At 38.1% G+C, this 24,018-nt stretch overlaps 1 protein-coding gene across 3 annotated transcripts in view; it reads left to right on the forward strand.

The window, feature by feature from the left end:
- Nucleotides 1-24,018, forward strand: part of LOC133393907 (protein embryonic gonad) — a 44,621-nt gene that overhangs the window by 14,528 nt on the left and 6,075 nt on the right. For 2 of the 3 annotated variants that reach the window (XM_061660950.1, XM_061660951.1), the window contains exons 3-4: nt 1,299-1,371; nt 12,558-12,635. In XM_061660950.1, coding sequence (XP_061516934.1) covers nt 1,342-1,371; nt 12,558-12,635 — 108 coding nt within the window. In that variant the 5' untranslated portion in view covers nt 1,299-1,341. The remainder of the gene's footprint in view (nt 1-1,298; nt 1,372-12,557; nt 12,636-24,018) is intronic. The other variant, XM_061660952.1, reaches the window with a different exon arrangement.

The raw sequence follows: 24,018 nt of genomic DNA on the forward strand, positions 1-24,018 counted from the left end.
TACCTATGCTTTTATTCTCATTTGTCATCTTGGTAAAAAAATCCTGAAATAAAAAAAAAACCTTCTTAAGATTCAAGGTAGCCCTCAACCGACTTTCCCCTTTGTTTTTTTGCGACATATAGATACAAAGTTGATATTCAAGTGTCTGTAGAAGAGTCATCAAGATTTAGAATCATTTGCATAAAATGTTCCTCATTTTTGCATTTGACGTTAGCTTGTGTGAATTGAAGAACTCGTATAAATTGAACGTTGAAATAAAAAAACAAAAACAAAAAACTTACAGTACCTTAAAGGGTGATATATGCCAGCGGCGCAAATAATTGAAGCGCGACGAATTAACAAAACCCAAAGGAGCTGACCAGAAAAGGGTTGTTTCGATAAAAGGTGTCATACAACAACAGGGATCGAAAGGGTGAAGTGTTGGTTTTATGACATCATTAAACATACTTTCATTGAAGCTATCCGACATCCTTACCCTCTGTTGTTATCAGTGATGGATGAAGGCTGTACGATGCCGGGCATTCTAAGCAAGTATAGTAAAATCGAGGTGTTTTTTTATGAATATTGATGCCTTTTCTTTCTGTTGATTCGATTAAGAAGATGAGCTAAAGATGTGCACTTGAGAATATGTAAAAAAAGAGTGATCGTTTTTAGCTTGTAAATGAAAGTAGTAGGATTTTCTAAAAACATTTGAATATTAGTATAAATATTAAATAAAATGTAGTAATTTTGTTTAAGCAATATTCAATTGAAAGAAATGATGATTTTAAATATTTAATAATTAATATCAATTAATTAATTAAATAAATAAAAAACACATCTACATCTACTCATAATTTTTATCGATCACCGTTTTCTTACCGGTTTAATTTACCAGCTCGCATTTAATACTCACTACTCAGTCTCTGGTGGTGTTTTCCTATAAATACTTAACTGTAAATATTCATAAATATGTATATGTATTTCACGTGCATACCACCATGTTATTTGCACTCGAAGAGGCACATAGCATATTAAATAAATATTTTCTGATCCCAAAAATGATGGTTTTATAATATATTTGAACTGTATGTACATTTTGTATCGCTTTGCTTTAGTTTAAGTTTGCTTTAATTGTCTATCACATTAAGTTCAGCCGTCTTGTACTAATCGTGAATAAGTCTCATGAATGATAAACTAATGGAATGTTTTTCATCGACAGTTTAACGAAACGGTACAATAACATAGTTGGTACTTGTCGATGCATAAATTACTATACACAGTTTTTATGTAGTTGCATTTATATTTTCTTTTCGCAGACTTTCTTTGTAACCTTCCCAGTCAATACATCGCGATTCGTGGATGTGCTTTCCCGCAGTAAACCCTCTAAAGGTAAGCGTTTGCACTTGTCACGACGGCAGCATACAGTTGCTGAGCGCCTTAGAAACAAAGATGCTTTCCATCCCGCATGATTTATTGACATCTATGCTAGGCATTTGCATGCGGCATGCATTAAAATGCGTATGAGTTGCGCACGGTCGGCTTACAACAAAAGGCGCTCCTTCCTCCTTGCGGGGCAATTATGACACTTATGCGTACAAACGACACGCAAGACAATTATAATCAAAGCCTGTCTCCATACCAGACACGAACGTCAGTGTTCGAGTGTTTCTTGCACTTGGAACATATTTGAAATGCATTTTCTATGTTTTCTCCATGGTTTCATGAAGCAGCAAGTAGCGTGTTCTGTTTGTACAGCAAAGTCTACTTTTAACCACAGCCACATCCGCCGCGTTGACCATTAGCTGTCGTCGCAATAGGTCGCTTAGGATGGAGCGTGTTCCGCCCTCTTGACACTTGTGACGACAAATTCCAGCGGGATAGATCTTGCCACCGATTTAGGAACGATACACAGTCCATTCAAGCGCAGGCCTGGCCGGAAATTGTCGGCCCAAGACGGACGATGGATGCGCCGCAGTGTCTAGGATGGTGCCAATTCCAAAAGAAAGAGCGGCATTTGAAGTCTGGACCACAAAGTTCAATTAACACAATGCGGCAATTAAAGAAGCCACCATAAGATGAAGCTTTATGCGGGAGCTATGGTCTCGTGCCAATGTATTGCGCACGTAAGGTTCGTCGACCATCTTTGGAGCATTAAGTGTTCCGAGCAACGTCACAACATTCAGTGTGGCAGAGTTTCACCGTACACCATTTATGATCGCAGACCGCGTGTACTGGGCAAGAATATCAAGCAAAAGCTACAAAGAACGGTTGCGTTTGAGTGCGCACGCGGTGCTCAATTAGTTCCATTTGCATTGTAAGGCCAAAACAGTCCAACGAATGGTTCCCTTTGGGCTGACCCCAATGACTTCCATCCGTTACAGGTTTGCTAGTGCTAGTGTGAATTGCATATGGAAATTATACAAAGAGATGCGTGCGTTTCGTTTACAGATACATTAAATAATCTACGGACTGAAGGCACCCATCGCTGACCAGCATCTCATGTCGTACGAACAGATCAGATATCGATGCCATGTCCACAGGTAGTTTGGTAAGGCTTGTTTGGTTGCAAGGCTTCTGTCACTTTCAGTAGTGACGTTACCATTTTTCTTATCGTTGCATAAACAAGATTTTACACGTATGGCATCTTTGTGTTTCTAGTGGAGTTAAACAGTTTGGAACGCTTTTGGCAAGCAACCACTGCAGACGATGGCAGAGTAGATCATGGATAGGAGTTTTGGTGCGGTGCACCTGCGATAAACTTTAGCCGATTCGAGACCAAGCAAGCTCACAAAATCGCTCCCAGGCAAACCGACACCATTAATGCTAAACGGATAATCCCGTTCGCCCATTTGCCAACCAGTACTGTGACATGCGCAGTCATACTGGCCACAAGATTTTATAGTCGTCGCCGAGTGGACGGATTTATGGCTGTCAACTCGCTGACTTTCGTCCTGGTTGCTGACCTGCAAGGCGCTATAAAACAATGTCCATTTACGCCAGAAGATGTTCCAAACGTTTGCGTGAATGGTGCGTTTCATTACTGGAATGTGTCACTTTTAGCGTGCTAATAAAAAGTTTGAGCTTTAAGTTGCACTTTTTCTGAGTTGCAACAGATTGGCCGCATGGTTTGGTAAAAGGAAGTTTTCGTTTTAAAAGCTGTGTTTTTGTTTTCATTACTCTTCGCTCAGACGCTTTGGGTGCTGGTTGATTTGTGGTTTGGTGGTCGGTAAGTGAACAAGGTTGTCAGCGGGAAAATAAACTTAATTTTAGGTCACTTCGTCGTTCCAGCTTGGCATGATACCACTGAATGCTTTGTGCGACAAATAGGGCTGAAAACAAATCGAAAACAAAGCAACAATTAGACCCTGCAAGAAATTAACCAATTGTCAAGCAACCATGACTCTGAAACGATGAAATTTATTTATTTATTTATTTGTATTTTGACATTTTTGCATTGTATTTATTTAATAAAAACAATTATGAAGGTCGTTTATATGCTAATGTATAGAATGGATACATGAACAAAGTTTTGTGTCATTAGTCATAGAGACATTGATCGAAATATGCGACTGGTGTGCGAAATTGGTAAAATATATTAAGTATCAAACCCGTTCCACTGATTAGTGAAGAGCAATTCAACAACAGAAAAAAACTATTTATCATCGTACGAGCAGTTCGATGCGCTTTGTGCACATCGATTTAGTTGTTTATGATGATATTTAATAGTTAACATTTTCGTTTGGCTTTACTGTGCTTCATCGTCATGTTGGCTCTTTGAAGGTTTACTCCTCAGTGCCCGAGGCCAGAACCGGTGCAGAAAATCAGTACAATGAAAAGCCGCTCATCATCATGCCGAATTAAACCGCATCGAATCAAAAGTAGACCTACTTGATACGTGTAAATGATTTTAAATTATCGCTTCACATTCACGCAATCTTTGAGGTTTTCATTTGACGCTCCTTGGACATTGGATGGGTTGGCTTTTGACTCAAACCGGCGGTGAAATTTCAATCAAATTTCATAAGAGTAGCTTTTGTAGTGACCTCCAATGTGTCGTTTCATACTTGTACACGTTCACACGTACACATACATCCAGGAACAATTTAAAAAAATAGTTCTTTTGACAAAAAAGTATGTAAATTATTCGGCGCACGTGGCCGGCACCTAACAACGTTGACAAAGCAACCAGATTAATCTTAAGCTGGAGCGAAAATGTGTAAAGATAAATAACTAATTTTTCTCTTCTGAAGTCCAGTGGCTTTAAAAGATGCCTTCAAAATCAAGATAAATTGGCTTCAGAGAATACCGCAACAGTACCACTGCTGTCCGTTTAGTTATTGTACGATTAATCTACAAAGGATTTTCACAACAAAACAATTTTGACCACTTGTTTGGTTTCATTCTCCTCGTCTTAATCAAGACATTGTAAAAAAAAGCTGTGAAAAGCGTCAAGCTTCATCATCCCTAAGATGAACTCTCAGCTTTCTGTCCACTGTCGCCCACGACGTGCTTCTCATGTAAACGCGTTCAACGCCCACAAAGTTGCGGAAAAATACTAGCTCAAAAACTGAATAATTTTATCATACTCCCATCGCTCATGTACAACCAATGTCATCCAATTGGGACCCCTGGGATAACTGTGCCCGGTCTGAGCCCGTAATACAAGAGGGTGGTTAACCTCTCCAATACTTCGGAACTCCAAACAACCCGAAGCTTCTGCATGTTGACGGAGTACTTGCACAGCTCAATCTGCGCTTGACAGACGAGCATCTCAAGTGACTGTACTTAATTTACCTGCAAGCTTAAAGAAGCAGCCGGTTGCCATGGCCGGCGATACAAGTTGGCACCCGAATCCTACATGCATTGAAATTAAAGTACTCAACCTCACAAAAGCTGAAGATGATCAGCGGCGACTGCTGTACGACCTCCCAAAAACGGCCCAAACGACCGGCGAGAAATCCGGGATGCTCCGGTCAAAAAGAAGCACGTCCTTACATAAGTTACGCTTAATCTGGGTCATTTCATCAGCAAACCCGAGAAAGCCAATGTGCAGAGTTAAACGGATATGTTGAAGTTCACCTTGATTCCAAAGCCAGTGGCCAAGTGGCGATATTTGTAAGTAGTGCGTTTCATGGGTGCACTATTGAAAACAAGTATTTATTTTAGTCTTTACTAGTCTTTAATTATTAATGAGTCGAATGGGTTTAAAGTAACTTTAATATTTGAAAGCAATTTAAATTTTAAACAAATACTAAGCGATATTTATGGTAGATTACAATTAAATCGACTATTTAAGCTCATCAAACCAAACAGGTGTTGTTTCTGATAGTATTAGTAAAAGAATAAAGCAATATTTTAATCAAAATCCCCATTCGTTAAATAAAACTCCGTAAAACGTCCAACCGATGGCTGTAGCAGATTTACAAAGCAGAAAAACGGCACTGTATAAGAATAAGAAGAACAAAGTCTTTGCTTCGTGATTTCATGTTCCTCTTTTTGCCGTGTCCTTCAAACGACAGCCGCAAACCGCTGCGAGGGCAAATATTTTTCAGACAGTAGGAAACCAAAGGCGTTGACCAATTAATGTTTTCAACCTACTGACTTAGTGACGAGCGTAAGGAAGGAAAGGTGTATCGTATCTGTGGCGTCATTCTGGACCACCATGTTTCTCAACCGTACCATTATGCAGTATAGGTAGCATCTCGTCACTGTTGACACTTTGCAGTGCAGGCGTGTTTTGAGGAAAAGACGGACGCTTTTCATAACACGGTTTTAATTATTTGTTATGAAGCAATCTATCGAACAGGAACAGGAATGTTTGGGAAACGAAAAGGATACAATAAGCTGGGAGCAAAGATTTCAATCAGAAAATTGGCTTTTTGACTGAGTTTGCAGCTGTGTGAGAGTGTGTATGTAGCGTAAAGAATTAAGTGGCACGTGATTAATTTTTTGGCAAGTGAGTGTGAGTTACATTAGTTTGTAAGATATAAAGATTCCTTTTGAATCCGAAATGTCTTTCGATATCTTATTTTGTGGTATATAGCACCCAGCTACTAAAATTGTCAGAGTATAGGACTTGTTTGACACAGAGTTTTTTTTAAAATAAAATGTTTACATTACATGAAAAAGCATGTTGCTTACTAGGTATAACATAGTTAACATAGCTTTAACATGCTTTTGAAGTAAAGTCAAACATGACACTCACTTTGAAATATTGGAAACTCGCGAAATAAGTAAAACATATTGTTTTAAATGTGTTTCACAATAAAGCTGGGAGTTTAGTAAGCACAATGGAAATAGTTAAAAACGGTATGCTTTATTTACGATTTTCTGATTTGTACCATATGAACCACCTTACGAATTGCCATCTGTGACAATTGTGATATTTCCATACTTTCTCAACTGAAATGGTGAGAACAAAAAAAAAACGAATAAACACAATGCAATATAACGAAGTAAGGACTTTGGAAGGCTCTGCAATAAGCAATTTGATTAATCCACTGTAGTGCAAGTGATGTGTGTTTTAGCGAGCACAACGAATGGGAATATGCATGCAGCATGTGCAGATTCGTTAGGATTAGTGTTTTCCTAACTGACAGCACCAATAATCCTGACAGAAATCTGCACTTCCAAGACTTACCATTAATATCAACATTTTGCCCTTTAAGATTGGTAGGGTTATGGAAGAAAATGGAAAGGCATACAAATCTTGATGCACTTGTGGTGCTGTGTTAATCAATACATGTGCCAAAATGTTTCGAAACTGAACAATTTAGGTCCCAACGTACCTAGTATAATTGAGTTTGATGTAGACATACTGCTTGATCGTTAAGTCTATTCCATATTACTATACAGACACTTTTATTTTCTTTTTGAGGCGATACTTTCAGATGAATGTTTTTAGAACTATGACGTCTTACTATTTGACTTTTGTTTGCTGATTTTTCTGTCTTGTGTTTGTATGTGCGTTATACATGAGTTCTGGAGATATTTTTATCGACTTTTTTCTAATGTTTTATCTAAAGCAGACTGCAACTTCAAGCATCAGATATACAAACAGTGTACTTTTCAAATGAAAGAGGTTAGAATTGAAAGATAAATTCATACAAACCAGACAGAAATCGAACATTTAGTACGTAATCTTGACTGTCGCTATAGGAAACTACGAACACGATTGTAGATTGGATCATTGGATCATGGATTCAATATTCATGGCAACACCATACACAAATAAGAGGGATACAGATTTCAGATTTTTTCAAAATTAGAGGAACAAAAATCTACTGAAAATGAAGGGACTATCAAAAATGTTCAAATTAGAGGAGTTTTTCAAATTGGAGAGGTCTCAGATTAGAGAGAATTCACTGTATCTGGTTTTAAGTGATTCGGTAAACAAGGCCGTTCTTACGAGAAATCCATATCCATAAAAAAGAGACAAAAAGCAAAATTGCATTTTTTAACTGTGTTTATTTTCTTGGTTACATAATCCTAATGGTAGGATGAAGGTAGGAAATCTATATAAGAGTAACAGAACAAAATTGTATCGATGAAAAAAAATGTAATCAATAAAATGTTGGTTATAGAGACTTCTATCCAGATTAATATACTTTAATTAGGGTGGGATGGATTTTTGATGGTTTCATAACTAGAACATTAGCGAAAAATATTTAGTGCCCTTTCCCACCGGACGAACTTGATAAACAAAGCCCATTTCCAAATTCATTAAGAAAAATGTGGCAGTTCGTGATGTGAGCGCATGCCGCAGGTGTGAACGCGTCACGAACTTTGTGGGTTTTAATAAAAATTTGAAATTTTGTTAAAAACATGTGTTTTCGGAACGGTTCTAGTTTAATGTTGTGTTAATTGTTTTTTTTTATTTTCTCTCAAGCAATGACAGATATTTGGTAGTTTTTTTTTATTTTTAAAATAAATCATATTCATCTTCGTTTCGCATCATGACAATAAAGTTTCACTTCTTTATGCCTTGTTGTGAGTTTTGAATCGGTTAATCGTGTGATCGGACACTTGAAGAAATTTAAAAATTAAATTTTATTTTAATAAAGCCATTTATCACGGTTTGGTCTGCAGAAGAGCTGAAATTGGTGCGCTCAACGGAATGCAAGATCAGGTTGAACCGATTTCATTTTTCGGTGTCACTGTTTCCCGTTTCGAGGGAGTTCCGACAGCTAGAACTCAATGAAAGCACAACATCTCTTGCCTTTGGGACCGGTTTAGGATGATGGTTTGCTCCACTTAAGTTTTAAATTTATGCATCATTCTTCGATTTTCTTGCCTCCTACCATTTCACGGCATTGCACGAATGGTCATGTAGGATCAACGCCCATGTATTGCTGCCAATTCAATATCGATAGAATTTCAATTTGTTATTGTTTCCATGAGTGTTGCATCGGTAGTTTCCTGGAATCAAAAGCGCCTTATGTATTGCTTTGAGGCGGTTTATCGATGCGTTGGGAATATTCGGGGACAAGGAATGAAAATTTGCATCATTATTCATTTTATTTTCGAGCTTGTATTATTTTACAGTTAGTGCATTATATGTAGGATGGAACTGACTCTTTTCAATGATTTTTTCAAATTATACAGTTGTGTAAGTTTAGAGAAAGGAACATGTATCAAATAAGTACGTATGATAAATTCACACTTATTTATTCTTCGAACTAAAATGTATATTTGAGTGTCTCTCCATATTGTACTGTTTATGTAGGTTATTTTTTTCGCAGGGCATGTTATAGATATGAAAAATATATATGGATATATATTGATGATAATAATCATACACCCAATCTTTGTAATCAATCAATTATGATGCTCCTTGTATGTAACAGGTTGTTTGAAGAATGAACGCTTCATTGTAATTATTTTGAAGTGGTATTGAAAAATACAGTAAGCAGCAAACAAGTTTTAAAAAATTCACAATACACAATAACACGGCAAGTGTTCTTAAGTTGCAAATATAGGTCACATTAAACGATTATGAAATGTTAAGCCATCTCTACATTCGAGGCTAATATCCATTTTACATCAGTAACAGGTGGTTTAACTGAAAAACAAATTTGGAAACTATTTAACTTGTTCATTCTTTATAGGCAAATTGTTCCATTCTTTATAGGCATTTTTTTTAATATTTTTAATTCAGTTTCGACTTCTTTTTTAACTTAATTTAGATAATTCTTTTTAGCCTATATTTCTTTCGGTGAATTTTAGCTTTTTTATTTACTATCATAATTAGTGCGGTTATTTTTGTATCGAATTTTTATGTGTGTGAGGATTGTCAAAGAAAAATGTGTTGTTAGTGCTTTTTCTTTACGCTTTAGCGTCATTGGTTAATTGATTTCTCACGCATCAGTGTTGACAGCTACTGTGCGCATTGGAGCTAGGTATCGATTCGGGCATCTGGTCGATATGCGAGTGACTGACAGCTTTAGTCGTTTATAGCTTCAGGGCTCAACGGCAGTCTTTTTGGATTGGGATCGTTGACGGCCTAATTAATTATAAAGACATGGTTGAAGTCGAGACACAAGAGATTTCCATCGCGTTTGAATTAGATTTACAACTTTTTTGATCAGGTAGGGTATACGGTGTGAATTGTATAGCGGGCTGTGACGGTGTTTGTTTTGTGGGAACGAGTTTTTCATGTTACTGGCGCTCGAGGTTGATCGTTTTCTTTGCTGAAAAGTGGCGTTAACCGCTCATAAATAGGCACCAAAATCCTTCTAAAACGCGAACAAGCTTCAAACTACAGTTTTTGAAAGGAGTCGTTAACTCAATGCGATAGAGAATGAATAATAATCGTATCATTAAATATCTATAACAGCAACCTACTATGGTGGTATCGGCTAAATTTGATACAATTTATTTACCACTCTGAATGTCCACGCTGATTGGAACAAATTGGCATCATTTTCGAGAGCAGCGCTTGTCTTGACCAATTTTTGCACTTATGTTTTGCCCAACATGAAACGACTACGCGAGGCCTCTCCATCTGACACAGCGGAACGTACCGGTTTGACAAATTTCGAAGATGCATACACGAACGAGGTCAACTCTGGAACGTACAAATTATTGAATTTTAAGCGAACGCCATATTTCTTCATTTACATCGTAATTGTATGCAAATTTTGTGTGGTACAAAAAACCATACCACATTTTTCAACTCAGGATGCTTTATCGAAGTAGCAAGATGCAGGAGATTACAACGAAATTTATCAGTCTCAATGGATGTAAGATTCGCACGAAGTAAAATAGTGATGATACGCTATGTAAATGGTGATAAGGAAGGTGCTTTGTGAACATGAATAAGGTGTGACATACGTTGTAGACGAAATGAAGAGTCACTGTGTTGTGAAGTTGATGACGTAAACTCTTGAAATTTTGTTTTGGCTAAAAAAACTTAACACGATTAATTATTTTCAGGCTACTCTACATTGATGGTTTATTATCTTTATCTTTATTATTCTTATGGGAAAGAAGCGCATAATTGAAAATTAAAGAAAACAATACCAATCCACACTAAAAAAAATATGTTGATTATTTTCTATTTCAGATATTTTTATTTTCTATTAATATATGTTTTTGTCTGGTCGTGCAAATTAATGATAAGTGAATTAGAGCACTTTCCCTGTATGCCACCTCATGTGTAATATAACGTGTGATATTGAATGTCAAAATAAATACTTTATTTCTAAACATGATAGTTTGTGCATCATAATGTAAGTGGAGGAGAATCATTTCGTTTTCGTAAGTATGGGATAAAGAGAAAAGGCGCACAAATACTATCATGGCAAGCCAAATGCCAACAAGTGACTCTACAGTGGCAAGCGTTTGACATCTTCCTGCAACTGCAGAAGCAAGAGTTGAGGTTAAAAATTGGTTTGCAGCAAGCACAGTGTGACAGCACTAGAGTTGAGCTCTGATGTCGTTCTAGACCGCCGACTGGCCGGTTTCATTTCCTCTGTCAGCCCTTTTATGGAGTCTTCAATACAAATTGCTTTACGATCGTGTAAGGAGAGTTTATCAAAGCGTTTGCGATCGCATGGTCGGTGTTGAGCGTGCCGGTAAAAGCATAACAGAAAACGAGACTAGGTTGCGGAATGCTTGCTACACCATTCAGCCACAGATCGAATTTCCTCGTTTCAGGGTTCCGGCATCGATTGGTCTACGGCAACATCAGCATGAAAGTACCAACCATTGTGCCGCACGCATAGATGGTACACCAGCCCATAAATTGCATTATAAAAGTGCTAACAGATTGTCGCGACGTTGGTAGTCACAAAAGAGGGTCAAATTGGTAGCAGTAAAATACGGATGTGGTCAGCGATACTGTGAACTAAATCGAAACGGGAGCCGATTATTCTTAGTTTCACTGTTCAGTCGTGTGTAGTGGAAAATGTGTAATCTCTCGTTTCAACTTCCAAGAATAAATGCTAATAAAACAAATAGGGTATCGTTATTTATGGTATTCGGCACACTTTTACATCTTAACAATAATATTTTAATTGAAAATTATAATTGGAAAAAATGAAATTGAATATTTTTTTCTTTGTAAACGCAAATAAAACGCGAAATGCAAATATTTTATTACAAACAGCACAGCTCAAAATGAATGAACAAAACGTACACCAGAATGAAAAATTCACGATTCAAACGTGTTTGCCAATGAAAGTAATGTTTCAATGTTATACAGGTATCATTTATCTGTTCCTGTTTGTAGCAGGTAACGTTCTTTGTAGTGCAATATGAAGCATCTTAAAGTGAATGTCGGAACACGGCTCATCCATAGGCATAAAGGCGATGTCGTCAACATGCCTTTGACTGGCGGCGACCTGCATGCGCTCCAACAATAATCTAATTTACTACGAAGCAGAATAAAATTACATGGAAATGCTACCTCCCAAGAGAGTTTGCTTCAAGCTCTTAGGATGTAGCAAAAAAACTGTCGCACTGTCGCATTCCTATCAATCGCTTTTACTGCCAGCGTTGTACTGCCAGCTTTACTGCCAGGTGCGTTGAGCTCGCACTATCGTCGATAAAGCTCAACGTTGAAGTAGTATCGTTGATACAACGCTGCGCTGGTGCGAATGCTGACAAATGCGCATCACTGTTCACGACTGCGTGCTCTCATGAATGGTAATGAAGGTTTATTGATTTGGTCTAGGATGTAGCCTGCTGTTGACAGGCGAGTTGCGCTTGTGCTTACGCTTTCTGATAGAGTGGCGAAAGGAATCATTATTATTCTATTGCAGTGAAGTAGATTTTTTTGTTTGAAGTATTGTATTTGTAGGACTACTGCAAACTGATTATCGATGTTATAATTGGTTTTAATAGCATAAAGCAATGCGTTAGTACGGTAAATAAAATACAGCAATGACATTTGTATAATTTTACTTGTTGTGTATCAGTTGACCTTCATAAAAAAAATTGCTTTATTTGTTGTGGGATATTTATGAATTGCGCAAATTAAAACAACAAAACAACACAATACAACACAAACATAATAAAGTACATAATAAATTCAAAATGTTGTGTGTAACTATTTTTACCTTTTTTCATTTTAGATGAATCAACAATGCAAAGTATGTGGTGAACCAGCAGCAGGATTTCATTTTGGAGCATTTACATGTGAAGGATGCAAGGTAATATTTAATCAATAGTAGCTCAAGAAAGCAATTTTATTTTTTTATTCTTCAAACATGTTTAAAAATGTTTTTTCATTGCATAGATGTTAATTAGTTACTTTAACCTGAGTATAGTTAAACAAAGTATATCACCAACAAATTTTCCAAAGAAGAGCTACAGGTTTGTTGTATACAGATATTTTGGTGTGCTATATGTGTGGTTTCTTTAAGATAGCACCATGGCATACGTGAAATATAGCATTGAAACTTGTGAAAAGAGCTATCCGTAAAGATTTTGAGTAATGACTTTTCGAAGCAATTGTTGACGGATTTCGGAAACATCAAAAGTGACGAGCTTCATTGGACGATAAAATCTGATAAAAAGCTATAACAGCGCAGTACGTTGTAAACAAAAGGCCAGAGAGGAGGGCAGGCTGGTGGCAGGATGTATAATCAATCTCTGAAATTGGTTCAATCATGAGTCGCAATCAAAATAAAAAGACTACACGCTAAAACACAAAACACCTGCAAATAAAACGGCATACCCAAATAAGCTTGTGCAGATCAGAAATTCGGTCTGAGCTTGACTTCAGAGCGAAGTGAGCTATCGCGTGAATTGCATCGCACAAATCGCACAAAAACAGTGCCGTCACTTCAACGCCTTGAAGGAATGGCACAAGAGATACAGAAGAAAACTTGCGTACCAAAGCGGAACCCCAAGTTCGAAGCGCAAATCTCGTAATAAAGTTATAAATTTTTATGTTTACTCGAAAATATAACTTTATAAGGATTTACAACCTTTTTATGGCGAGGGTCCAGCGAGCACCTTCAAAACCTTCGGCACTAAATGGTAGACCACTATTTAGGGTATTCAGCACTTCCACTCGAAGAACACCTTTTTCACCTTCATGACGCCATCCGGGGTGCTCGGACGCTTGGAGGGCAATGGCAATGAACAAGATGTCCGTGGTAAGAAGCAAGTCGATCATCATCATCATCATCGTAGACCTGCGTTCGAACATTTTGGTCTCGGGTCAGACTCTGCTCTCGATAATCAGCATAAAGTTGATATTGGTCAGATGCATTGGTGAGAAACAAAAGACGAATCGTTTGCAACAATATTTAGCCTTATGGGAGGCATTTTCCTTTCTGGTGAACATGGGGAGGTCAGTCCAGCGAAGCGAAGAGGATCAAAGGAGAAACTGACAGGAAATGATAAAATGAATCGATCACAAAAGATTGTCTTAACACGCCAACCAGGGAAGCGTATAATAGGAAAGCATTGCTTATTCAACGTCAAACATAGGACAAACCAAACTAAACATATGAATCGATATACTTACAAAATTACAGAGTCTAGTAATGTGACATATAAATACAAGACATCAGTGAGGGACAATCCTCACATGACATGGAGATGAATGCAATGCGACGTGCGATAATAATTTAATAAAGCTTTACAGAAAGGCTGTAAAATCGGCACTATATCGGAAACACTATGGGTTGACGGCGTGCTCATGCATGGTTCATTTCAGAAGAGCAGGATGAGTTAAACATATACATGATCGCAGGGGCATCGGGAACAGCTTCTTTGCGAAACGTGCCAGTTTAATAATAATAATGCCATCAGTTTTTATGAACAATCATTAGAGAGAGACAGAGAGAGCGAGTTTGAGTCTTATGGAGTTCTTTTTGACCGGTGAGAATCGCGCGAAGGTGAAATAATTTTATAGTTATGGAAGACTTTCACGTGATGCTGGTTATAGGTCTAGCGGCCGTAACGATATAGTTTGGACGGAATGTTTCAATCGGACGGATGCTCGCTCGCGTTCCACTATCCTCCGTTCAGTGGCGTGTTACGATCTGTGGTATTTTGGATTCGTTATGGTACGATCTTCCATCTTGGTTAAGGGTTGCTTCCATGTCACTAAGCATAATTTCCACCTTTTGTTTTCACCGTTCCAATGGTTTTGGGTAAATAGTATGGTGCAAAACAAGTGACACCAGGGATCTGAAAAAGAAATTGCTTCACTTATGTGTCTTTGAAATGACTAAATCGTGCGCGCCATTTATTTAAATTTCCTACATAGACGATAACGTTATGAGATTTTCTACCATTTTTAATGCGATTTAAAACTGCATTCCAGGTGTGTCATAGGCTTTCATTTGCACACATTTAGTTTTGCAAACACTTTACCCGTTTTACCCGGACTGAAATCATAGTATTTTCACCACAAAAGTATTAAAGAAAGTAATGTTCCCAAAAAAAAATCTATTTGACAAAAGGAGCTTTTATGGACTGTGAAAAAAGAAGAACACTAATTCTCCACAGTTTTAAGCAAGCTTAGAGTTGTTGTTCTTATTCTTTGTCGTTTTAAAGCTCTTCCATTTGAAGGCTTCCGTGTTGATGAAGGTGTTATTTGAAAATCTATAAAATTGGCAAAAATTCAGCGATTCCGTATACAGCTTGATGGTAATTGCTTAATTAAGGAGTCAAAGAGTACTATAAACTGAAACTTATGTACCTAATCAATGCTATGTAACATATTATATGTCTATCATATTCTAATTCCGTTGTTCAGTTTCATACAAATGGTCCGAAATGAAAACCATGAATAGTATGAATGTGGCACAGTTTCATGTGCTTAGGGCCAAAATATCTGTACCACTGTCTTGATACATTCAAGGTAAACAAATGGTCATCTTCTCCTCATCCTCAATCCTCAACATCAAAAAAGCAACTTATTCGATACTCAGCAACAGGTCGCATATTAAATGGGAGGCTCTGAAGAATTATACACAACAGCATGAGACCACCGAAATTGGTGGCCCTGTATTGACCGATTTGCATAGCCTGGTGTGAGCTCATCGCAACCAAGGAAGTACGTACTGGTTCGAAACTGTTTGATTGATGATGTTTTTGATCCAATTTATGGTCGAACAAATTACACTTTGACCACGCAATTGCCGACAGCGGGATGAACGATGCCGAAGCTTTCTTCAATCGTACAACACGTTGATCCCTTGCTGACGGACATTGGTGGTAGCGCAAGAGGCTTGCAGTATTTAACCCAGGGTCGATCGTACTAAGCTAGTGGTGTCTACTTAAGCTTCCGCGATGGTTGCGTGACGCAGCATACACAGTCAGTGTGAAGGTGTACTTTTTGTAGCATTTGATGAAATGTGTGTGAATAGTTGGATCATTAAATGAAGCAGTGCAACCGATTGATCAACCATGGTTGGTTTTCAAACGATCGCATTAAGTTTCAAGAGCAATGGAAAAATGAAAATACTAAAAACTTTTTATCTTTTAATATATTTGTATTCGCCAATAAAAAGATGTTCAATTTACAGAAATGTGTTTTTCTTAGGTAAACAAGTAAATAATAAAAGAAGAGTTTTCAGAATAGTTAAAATGTTACATGATCTATTTTCTATTTGTTTCATTTTTAGTTTTTTTTAAGAATAACATTTCATTCATAAAAAACTTATCATCCAAGTTGTATAGACCACCTAGAGTGTCTAATTAGACATTCCACAATTCAGACACAGCACAATAGCATGCAACAAAAGGTAGCATACGGTAGCGCTGATATTTTTTTTACTTTAATGATTTATGAGCGATACTTTGATGTTCGTTAGAAGCTCACGGAGATCAAGGTACTATGTTACGTCAAATTACTCTGAACAGCTACTGTTCGAATTGGTGCATTTTGGAGTCTGTACTTTCTGAGCTGGCTCTACAACCATGATGTTTGCTTTGGCTTATAGTGATAATTATCTTTTTCTCTGTTGTGATTAATGGTCCTTCTGAAACCCGGCTGGTAAACATGTAAATGCTTCTCAACACAATATTTGATAGTAAAATAAATTTTGAAATGCTAGAAGAAACGTCATATTATGTACATTATTTAACTTGTATCATAATGTTAATCATAATTTATATGCTTGGTTTGATTTAACAATTTTGTATTTGTATATAATTCTTGTTTGTGAATCTTCTTTTTCTTCTTTGGCTCAACAACCGTTGTCGGTCAAGGCCTGCCTGTACCACTTATGGGCTTGGCTTTCAGTTACTAATTGATTTCCCCCCATAGCAGGATAGTCAGTCCTACGTATGGCGGCGCGGTCTATTTGGGGATTGAACCCATGACGGGCATGTTGTTAAGTCGTACGAGTTGACGACTGTACTACGAGCCCATTGCTTGTGAATAGTGTTCAAAAATGCAATATTTAGCTCAAAGGTAATCGGTTTTATACATTTGAGTTTCAATAATGTTTATGAATAATAAATCTAACCGATACTTATGACTTATATACAGTCACTGGCAACGAAAATGGAATTGAAGACTAGTAGTTTGCTGCATCTGTTTAATACTCTAAGTCGATTGATCTAGTTTTGAGTAGACTTCGATAAACGATTGCATTTAACGGATGACGAGTAGCAGCTTAAGATGTCTATCGAAGTTTAGTGCGATCGAACGTTGTCAAGCGTCCCTCACGGAGACTTGATTTGAGCACCCAAAGCGGGTGAAGGTGAGTTGAAGACTCTTCATATGCTGGAGAGGAAATGAGAGGCTTTCATGATCTTGTTTCGTCGGTCACCATACGTATCGTAGCTGATCGATCGAATCCAGAGTGTCAGCAGAAGCCAAATCGCAGTATCTGCTGCAGGTGGTAGGCTGATGTTTCGATTTAGTACTTCTGGCCGACCGCAAATTGACGTGAGAACCTTGCTCTTGAGCTGATTTACCGATGTGCCATGGCTGTAGCTGTAGACGATGATGGGGATCTTCGCAATGGCATTGGATGTTCAATACAAGTGTTCTGATTTCGAAAGGTTAGTGTGTCTTTATGATGTAGCCAAGTGAAGGTAGATCAGCTTGTCGATCGGAACAAGACCGTACATTAATCGTTTTTATCGTTGCACAACATCCGCACCGAGTGTTATAAGTTTGATGCATCAAGTAAAGGGGGGTTTATTCTTTAAATAGCTGAAAAAATAGCAAATGATTAGCTTTTTGTGAGATTTTTATGAGTAGATTAAAATATGTTTAAGTTAGAAGTTTTTTCCATGCATTTTCTATACATCATTATTTTTTTCATTTGTTATTAAATGTTGTTGTTCCAATAGCTTTGTGAAATCAGAAAAATTAATAATGTATTTAGACTGATCAAAATTCATTGATATTCAAATCAAAACTCGAGACTTGCGATGTAAAACGAAACTAGTGTGAGTATGTATAAGAAATAACAGTTGAGCAAAGAATACTGCTAAAAATCAAACAAGCCCGTGATTTAATTGAATGAATAACCTAAAACTGTTTATTTGCTACTTTACGTATGTACGGAAATTAAACGGGAAGCATACTTACGTCTGCTCCTCTTTGATCGGTAAGTTGGTCAAACGTGCAGAAAACGTTCTAGATTTCTAATTTCCTCCATTTTCCCTACAACAAGAGCAAACTTTGCAGCTAGACCGGTTTACCAAATTGATACAATTTTGTATACAACCGGATGCATCAATAAATCCGTTTTGCGTTCAAACTGGGCGCCAGTTTCGCTATCGACTCAGCTCAACCGAGACGTATTGGTAATTGTGGAATAATGGGTAAAATTAGAGTAATGATCATTATTGATGAGGTTAGCGTTAATTTCACTTTTGATTGCAGCTTCTCCAGTCGCTTGCTCTCATCCATCTTCAGCAGAAAATTTCACATTCGCTGGCTTCAAAAAGTGGTGCAAGGGATCTAAGAGTTTTTTTAGGTTTTGTCTGTGAAATTAGGTCCGTTTTAGTAAGCTACAACGGCTGCCGCAGCAGCACCAATAACATCACTTACTCCTAGGTCCACAAATAGCTTTGTGCGCTGATTACTATCGTTTTTCTGTACTTCCAAATACATTGGAAGGAAAATGTCGCAACATTACCAAGCCAGCATGGTCCAGTCCGATCGTTCGCCTCAGCGACATATTGTCTAACACATGAAAGCAGCAGGTTTTTACACACCTGCTGGCTAATGAAACGTACCACACCAGTGGATTGTTACGAATAAAATGATGTAGATCATTTACGTGGACTTTCCTGAGGTGGACGCATCACTTTCAATCAATGCTATTTCACTTGTTTACCCGAAGGAAAATTATTGCGTTTGGTATATGCTTAAGGGTGAAGCGTGATGCTTTTACAATTGCATTTGCTTCAGGTTCATCAAAAAAACAAAACAAGCATAATTTATCAATATTTAGGTTAAAACAATCTTGGTGATTTTGTAAGCCTTAACATATGTATGTGTCTTCACAAAATTAAAACCAATAAAGGAAATGAAAAGGAAGCCACAATCGATATAAATCTACAGATTAAATTAGACGAAATGGCCAATTCTCATACAAGTATAGCTTTTTTATGATGACATTACGGTCAGCATCAAGTGATGATTAACGATAAATGCGCTTGATGTCTATATCTTCAAAGTATGTCATGATATGGGTTGACCCTTGTATTCTGAATGACCCTCTCTAGCGTGACAAGCAAACCCATCCCCCTATCGCAGACCCTTTTTGTAGGATTTCTGCGGTTTCCTCGCTGATAAGTGATACTAACAACATGCTCAATATCTGCTAGTAGAGACTTTAGTTGTTTGTTAAACTGGTTGTTGAGTAATTTATCAAATTACCGAGCAACACGATGGTAACTAACCAGATCTTTACATATGCTGCGACTCTAGGTTATCTTGGGTAGAACGTTGTGTCGGTGACCTGATATCGTTTTTACGATTTTTTAAAATAATTTATGCTATGTGAAAAAATACAGGCATCATTCCAAATTACTTCAGTTAAAAGCAAAAAAGTATTTGATGATAAGCGGCCTCAGCACAATTTTTCGATCGAATTAATTCGATCGATCTGGCTGTCATTTTGGTTTCATTTGACACTCATTTCGCCGCCGAGGTGTTTTACTGGTTTTTTTTGAAAACTGGTAATGCATAAATTAACGGATATCAGAAAAAAATATGTTTTTGAAAAACGTTATGCAAAAGAAAGTTGGTAAATGTTTTGGTTCTTTTTCGACGTTTTGGGTGATAAAAATCATTTATTAAACATAAAAAATGGTTTGCCTACACTCAATACTAAACTCGATGGGAATCGACTTCATCTAGGAATATTGCCGAAATAGTTATACTGCCAGTTTTACGTAATCGCCTATCGAATTTTTTCGAGCGAAAAATTGTGCTCAGGTCGAAGGTTACATTCATAGAATTTATGATTATGGCAATGCTTTTTTTCTTAAAATTTTGTACTACAGCCATAAATTTATAGTTGTTGTAAGTAGTACGAATTCATACTTATTACACGTTAGTTTACTTCTTATTACGTGTTAGTTTTTTCTGTTGCGTTGGCTATACCCGAAACATTGTCCACATTAATTACAAACAGCATAATGAAATAATATCTTCAAAATATTCTTATTCTTATTTGTTCATATGGGCCGGTCTGGTGGTACAGTCGTACATCACGTACGACTCGTACGACTTAACAACATGCCCGTCATGGGTTCAAGCCCCGAATAGACCGTGCCCCCACAATACGTAGGACTGACGATCCTGCTATGGTAACAAGAAGTCACTGAGAGCCAAGCTCATTTCACTATTGGGGAAAGGAAGGCCTTGACCGACAACGGTTGTTGTGCCGATGATGAAGAAGAAGAAGATTAGTTCATATGAAAAATAAATAAATATTTATTTCTAATCAGATGGTGTAATCATAGCCGTGCCGACTGCTGTTCGATAATCCCGGTTTTCACTGAAACTAATCAAATTAATTATTCAGTTACGTAGTCAATTTAAATCTATCATGTCTTTGTAAGAGATGACCGCACATCAACGGAATTAAATATTACTTAGAGAGGGTACTTGGGGCACTTGGTAGTTGATATTCATTCTAAAATTATAAAATCCGTTTATTAGATCCGAAGTAAATATCAAACGATATTATAAATAAGACTCTACGAACTTTATGCCTTTTAAAGATGAAAAATGAGCATGTGTGAAAATGAAATTTAATTTGTTTTTGGACCTTATGTGGTAACAGTATTTACCACGATAAATGTTTCAAATATGGTAGAATAGGCGAGACGTGAGAATCGGCCGTATGCTGCTCTCGCTATTCTCGATTAATTGAATAATGAATTAATATTTCCTAACACTACTGCCCGATTACAATCTGTAACAGATACATTATGTATGCTGAGAGGCGTTCGTCGCTGACTAGATAAGTGCCATGGCATCACAGCGTGGCCAAAGCTTTGCGTGCCATGGCGGTAGAAGATAGTACGAAAGTATAATCGTCGCTTTAACGCAGTACTATGGGCAGGACGGTAGGAATGCTAAGAAATGCTAATGGAACTGCCCATGGCTCTTCGCTCGAGTCAGTTGCTCATGACTCCCGGGTCCCGGATCCTGACATCAAGCCCATCGGCAGCCCACATTCACAAGGGTGTTATCTGCAGCACTTAACGAGAATAAATTGTACACAGCAGCTTCACGCTTTGCTGTGTAAATCAACCGGTGAAGAAGTTGTACGAACGCTTGTTCAAACAAATTGATAGCTGATAGCGTCATGCGATAGCGCAAAAGTGGATCGCTGCACAGTGCTCAGCACCATTCACAGGTGCACTTTCAGTTACGCCCCTTTCCACATGCTTGAACGGCTTAGCTAGTTAACAGATTTCAGATCGTGTTAAAGATTGAACTCGATATGTTTGTGTGTAGAAATATGTGCTTCAATACAGTGCGCATACTGCATTGTAACGATGGCTCGTGCACTTCATTGTCACATATTTCTTATGTTACAATAGCCCTGTTTAATTTATTACAAATGGTTTTTTTGGAGACCACCTTAACAGCACAGTGCCAATCTTCCTAGAACCCATGTAAACACATTGCTCTTTGGAATAAAGAAAATGAAGATTAAGTTAAGTACTAAGTACATTAAGTACATTGAATACACCTTGTCTTGAACGCAAAATTAGGTTGGGCAGTATGATTCACGGTATCACAGTTGCGACCGATCTTGAAATGCATCACTTGAGCATCATGCATTTGGCAGGTGATGGCAGCACTAGCGTAGATCAATTAACCTTTCTGCGAACTCTTTTGCCTAGGCGCAGTTAGTAATGGTATGGCTGCAGTAAAAGCGATGAAACGAACGATACATGTAAGGTGCGACGCTACGTTCGTGTCATGACAGATCATAAATCACATTCGCTATTTCGCATGGGTCAGTTAGGTGCCTAGCAGAGGGATTCGGTCAGGTTCCTTCTATATTCTGAGTCAATCTTAATACAATGTGTTGTGTAGCACAAATTGGCACTCTACCATCATTGCTCTCGCAATCACCCGTTTAGAGGGTATGCGTAGTTGAAGGGCAGTGATGCTGTAGTCTAGTTTTGGAACAGAAAAGGCAGCTGCTAATCAGTGGTATGGAATAGATGTTTATAAATAATCTTTTATTGCATCGTAAAATGTGTACTTTGCAGTACATTTTATGCGTGATCTCTGGGACAAATAAAACCAATCAATGGGCACAGTTCGCTGCGCGTTAGGGAGCAATGTCCTTTCTCCCATTTGCCGTTCATACTTTAACACATGTCGAGCGCCGGGAATGGACCATCGTTATACACAGAGCAGCTAAGGAACTCCTCGTTCACACAGAAAGAGTAGCAAATGCAGTTGAGAAAAGCGATCGCCTGGGCTGCTTCCGTGAAGAAAATGCGACTATTCAAGGGGTACGACAGGTTGAAATCGCACTAAAAGTCGTTCAATGGCAACGAACGACCATTTGTTTCATCCTTAGGTCTTGATCTCTGCGGCACGAAAGGATCGAGGCATATGCGGTGCGCTACGGAACTGTTTTAATTTTATCGATTATACCCATTTTATAGCACTTGTAACCTTCCTGTCCGGAGCCATCCGGGACTTCGTCGGAGCTAAAGCAATAAAAGAAACTCTTAATTTAATTGATCTGCTTTGCTATACAGCACATAGATCGCCCGGTCGTGCAATGTAGGCTCGCCGTACAACGCAAAGCGTCACAGCGGACACACCACCAGTAACTTACTGTTTCCTGGCAGACTCGCCGTTCGTCTGAAGCAACGGTCTCCGGTTTGTATCACAAAGACCTTTCGCCAGGGTGGTAGCTTTCGTACAGAAAGCGCGCGCAAGGCGACAGGTCGATTGCCAGACTCGTCGTTGCTGTCAATGCAAGTCCGTTGACAGAAAGATAATTGTTCGTGATCATCTTCACTGTGAGCACCAGCGAGCGCCGGAATTCCCAAGCTACCCATGCAATGACTTTTTTCTCCATCTTAACGACGTACGACTCTGTTTTAAAATTAATAGTCTAGTTAACAAGTCGTATGTGCATTATGGGATTGTTCATCCTCGAACGGTACCGGATCTGGTGTCCGCTCATGTTGTGATGATGTTGTTTCGCTTAAGAAGAGACCGTCAAGGCGAATGGTCGGTGCTTGTTCTACTAAATATGTGTTTGAGACGCTGTGAGTGGTACATTTTCAGTAATATTACATATTTCAGTGATTACTACTTCAAAGTTAGTTTAAATATACAATAAAACAATGAATTTTTTTGTATATAGGAGCATATTTATCATATGCCAGATTCTTTCGATATGTCGTTGTATCAATCACAAATGTAATCACTATCATTACCGCTTAGTCGTTCTTTCTGAAAGAAAAAAGTGTAATCATTGTTGCAAATCATCAGAGTTTCTTTCACTGAGATGCGTTCGCGCTATCAACTGCGCGACGCTCACTTATCGAGACGCTCTAGCCTCGGTTATCGCCTGTGTGGCATTTTAAATTTTACGAGCCATCATTAAGCTTAAAGATTATCGAAAATTAGTGCTCACCGCGTTATTCTCTCCGAAAGACCGACAAAACGAACAAGCGAGTGGTTTAAAATAGCAGAAAATATCGAAAGGTAAGAAAACAACAACGATATAACCCGTCCCTTCAACATGGACAAAGAAGTTTGTGTTTGGTGAGTACGGAAAGTAAGAGGAATAAAAACTGTTGCTGGTAGGAATCAAAAGACAATCCAAAAAAAAAAACCCAGAAAAGTCGCTCCCGAACCCACAACAGACGGATGCTGAAATTGAAATTTTTACGATCCAATTGAGAGCACTCTTAAAAACCGATTCTCATTCACCGAAATGGGCCGCCCGGTGATCGTCATGAAACGCACGAACGAAGGCAGGTGGTTGGACCACGCAACTTCGGGCGGTGGGTAGAGACAGGAAACCACAAAATCATGCTGCTTAATTGTGCTGCCTCATGCTAATGCTTCTGTGTCGCACTTCCCTGTTTTGCGATCTCGTACTCACC

The sequence above is a fragment of the Anopheles gambiae genome, chromosome 3 (assembly GCF_943734735.2).
Source record: "Anopheles gambiae chromosome 3, idAnoGambNW_F1_1, whole genome shotgun sequence".
Lineage (NCBI taxonomy): Eukaryota > Metazoa > Arthropoda > Insecta > Diptera > Culicidae > Anopheles > Anopheles gambiae.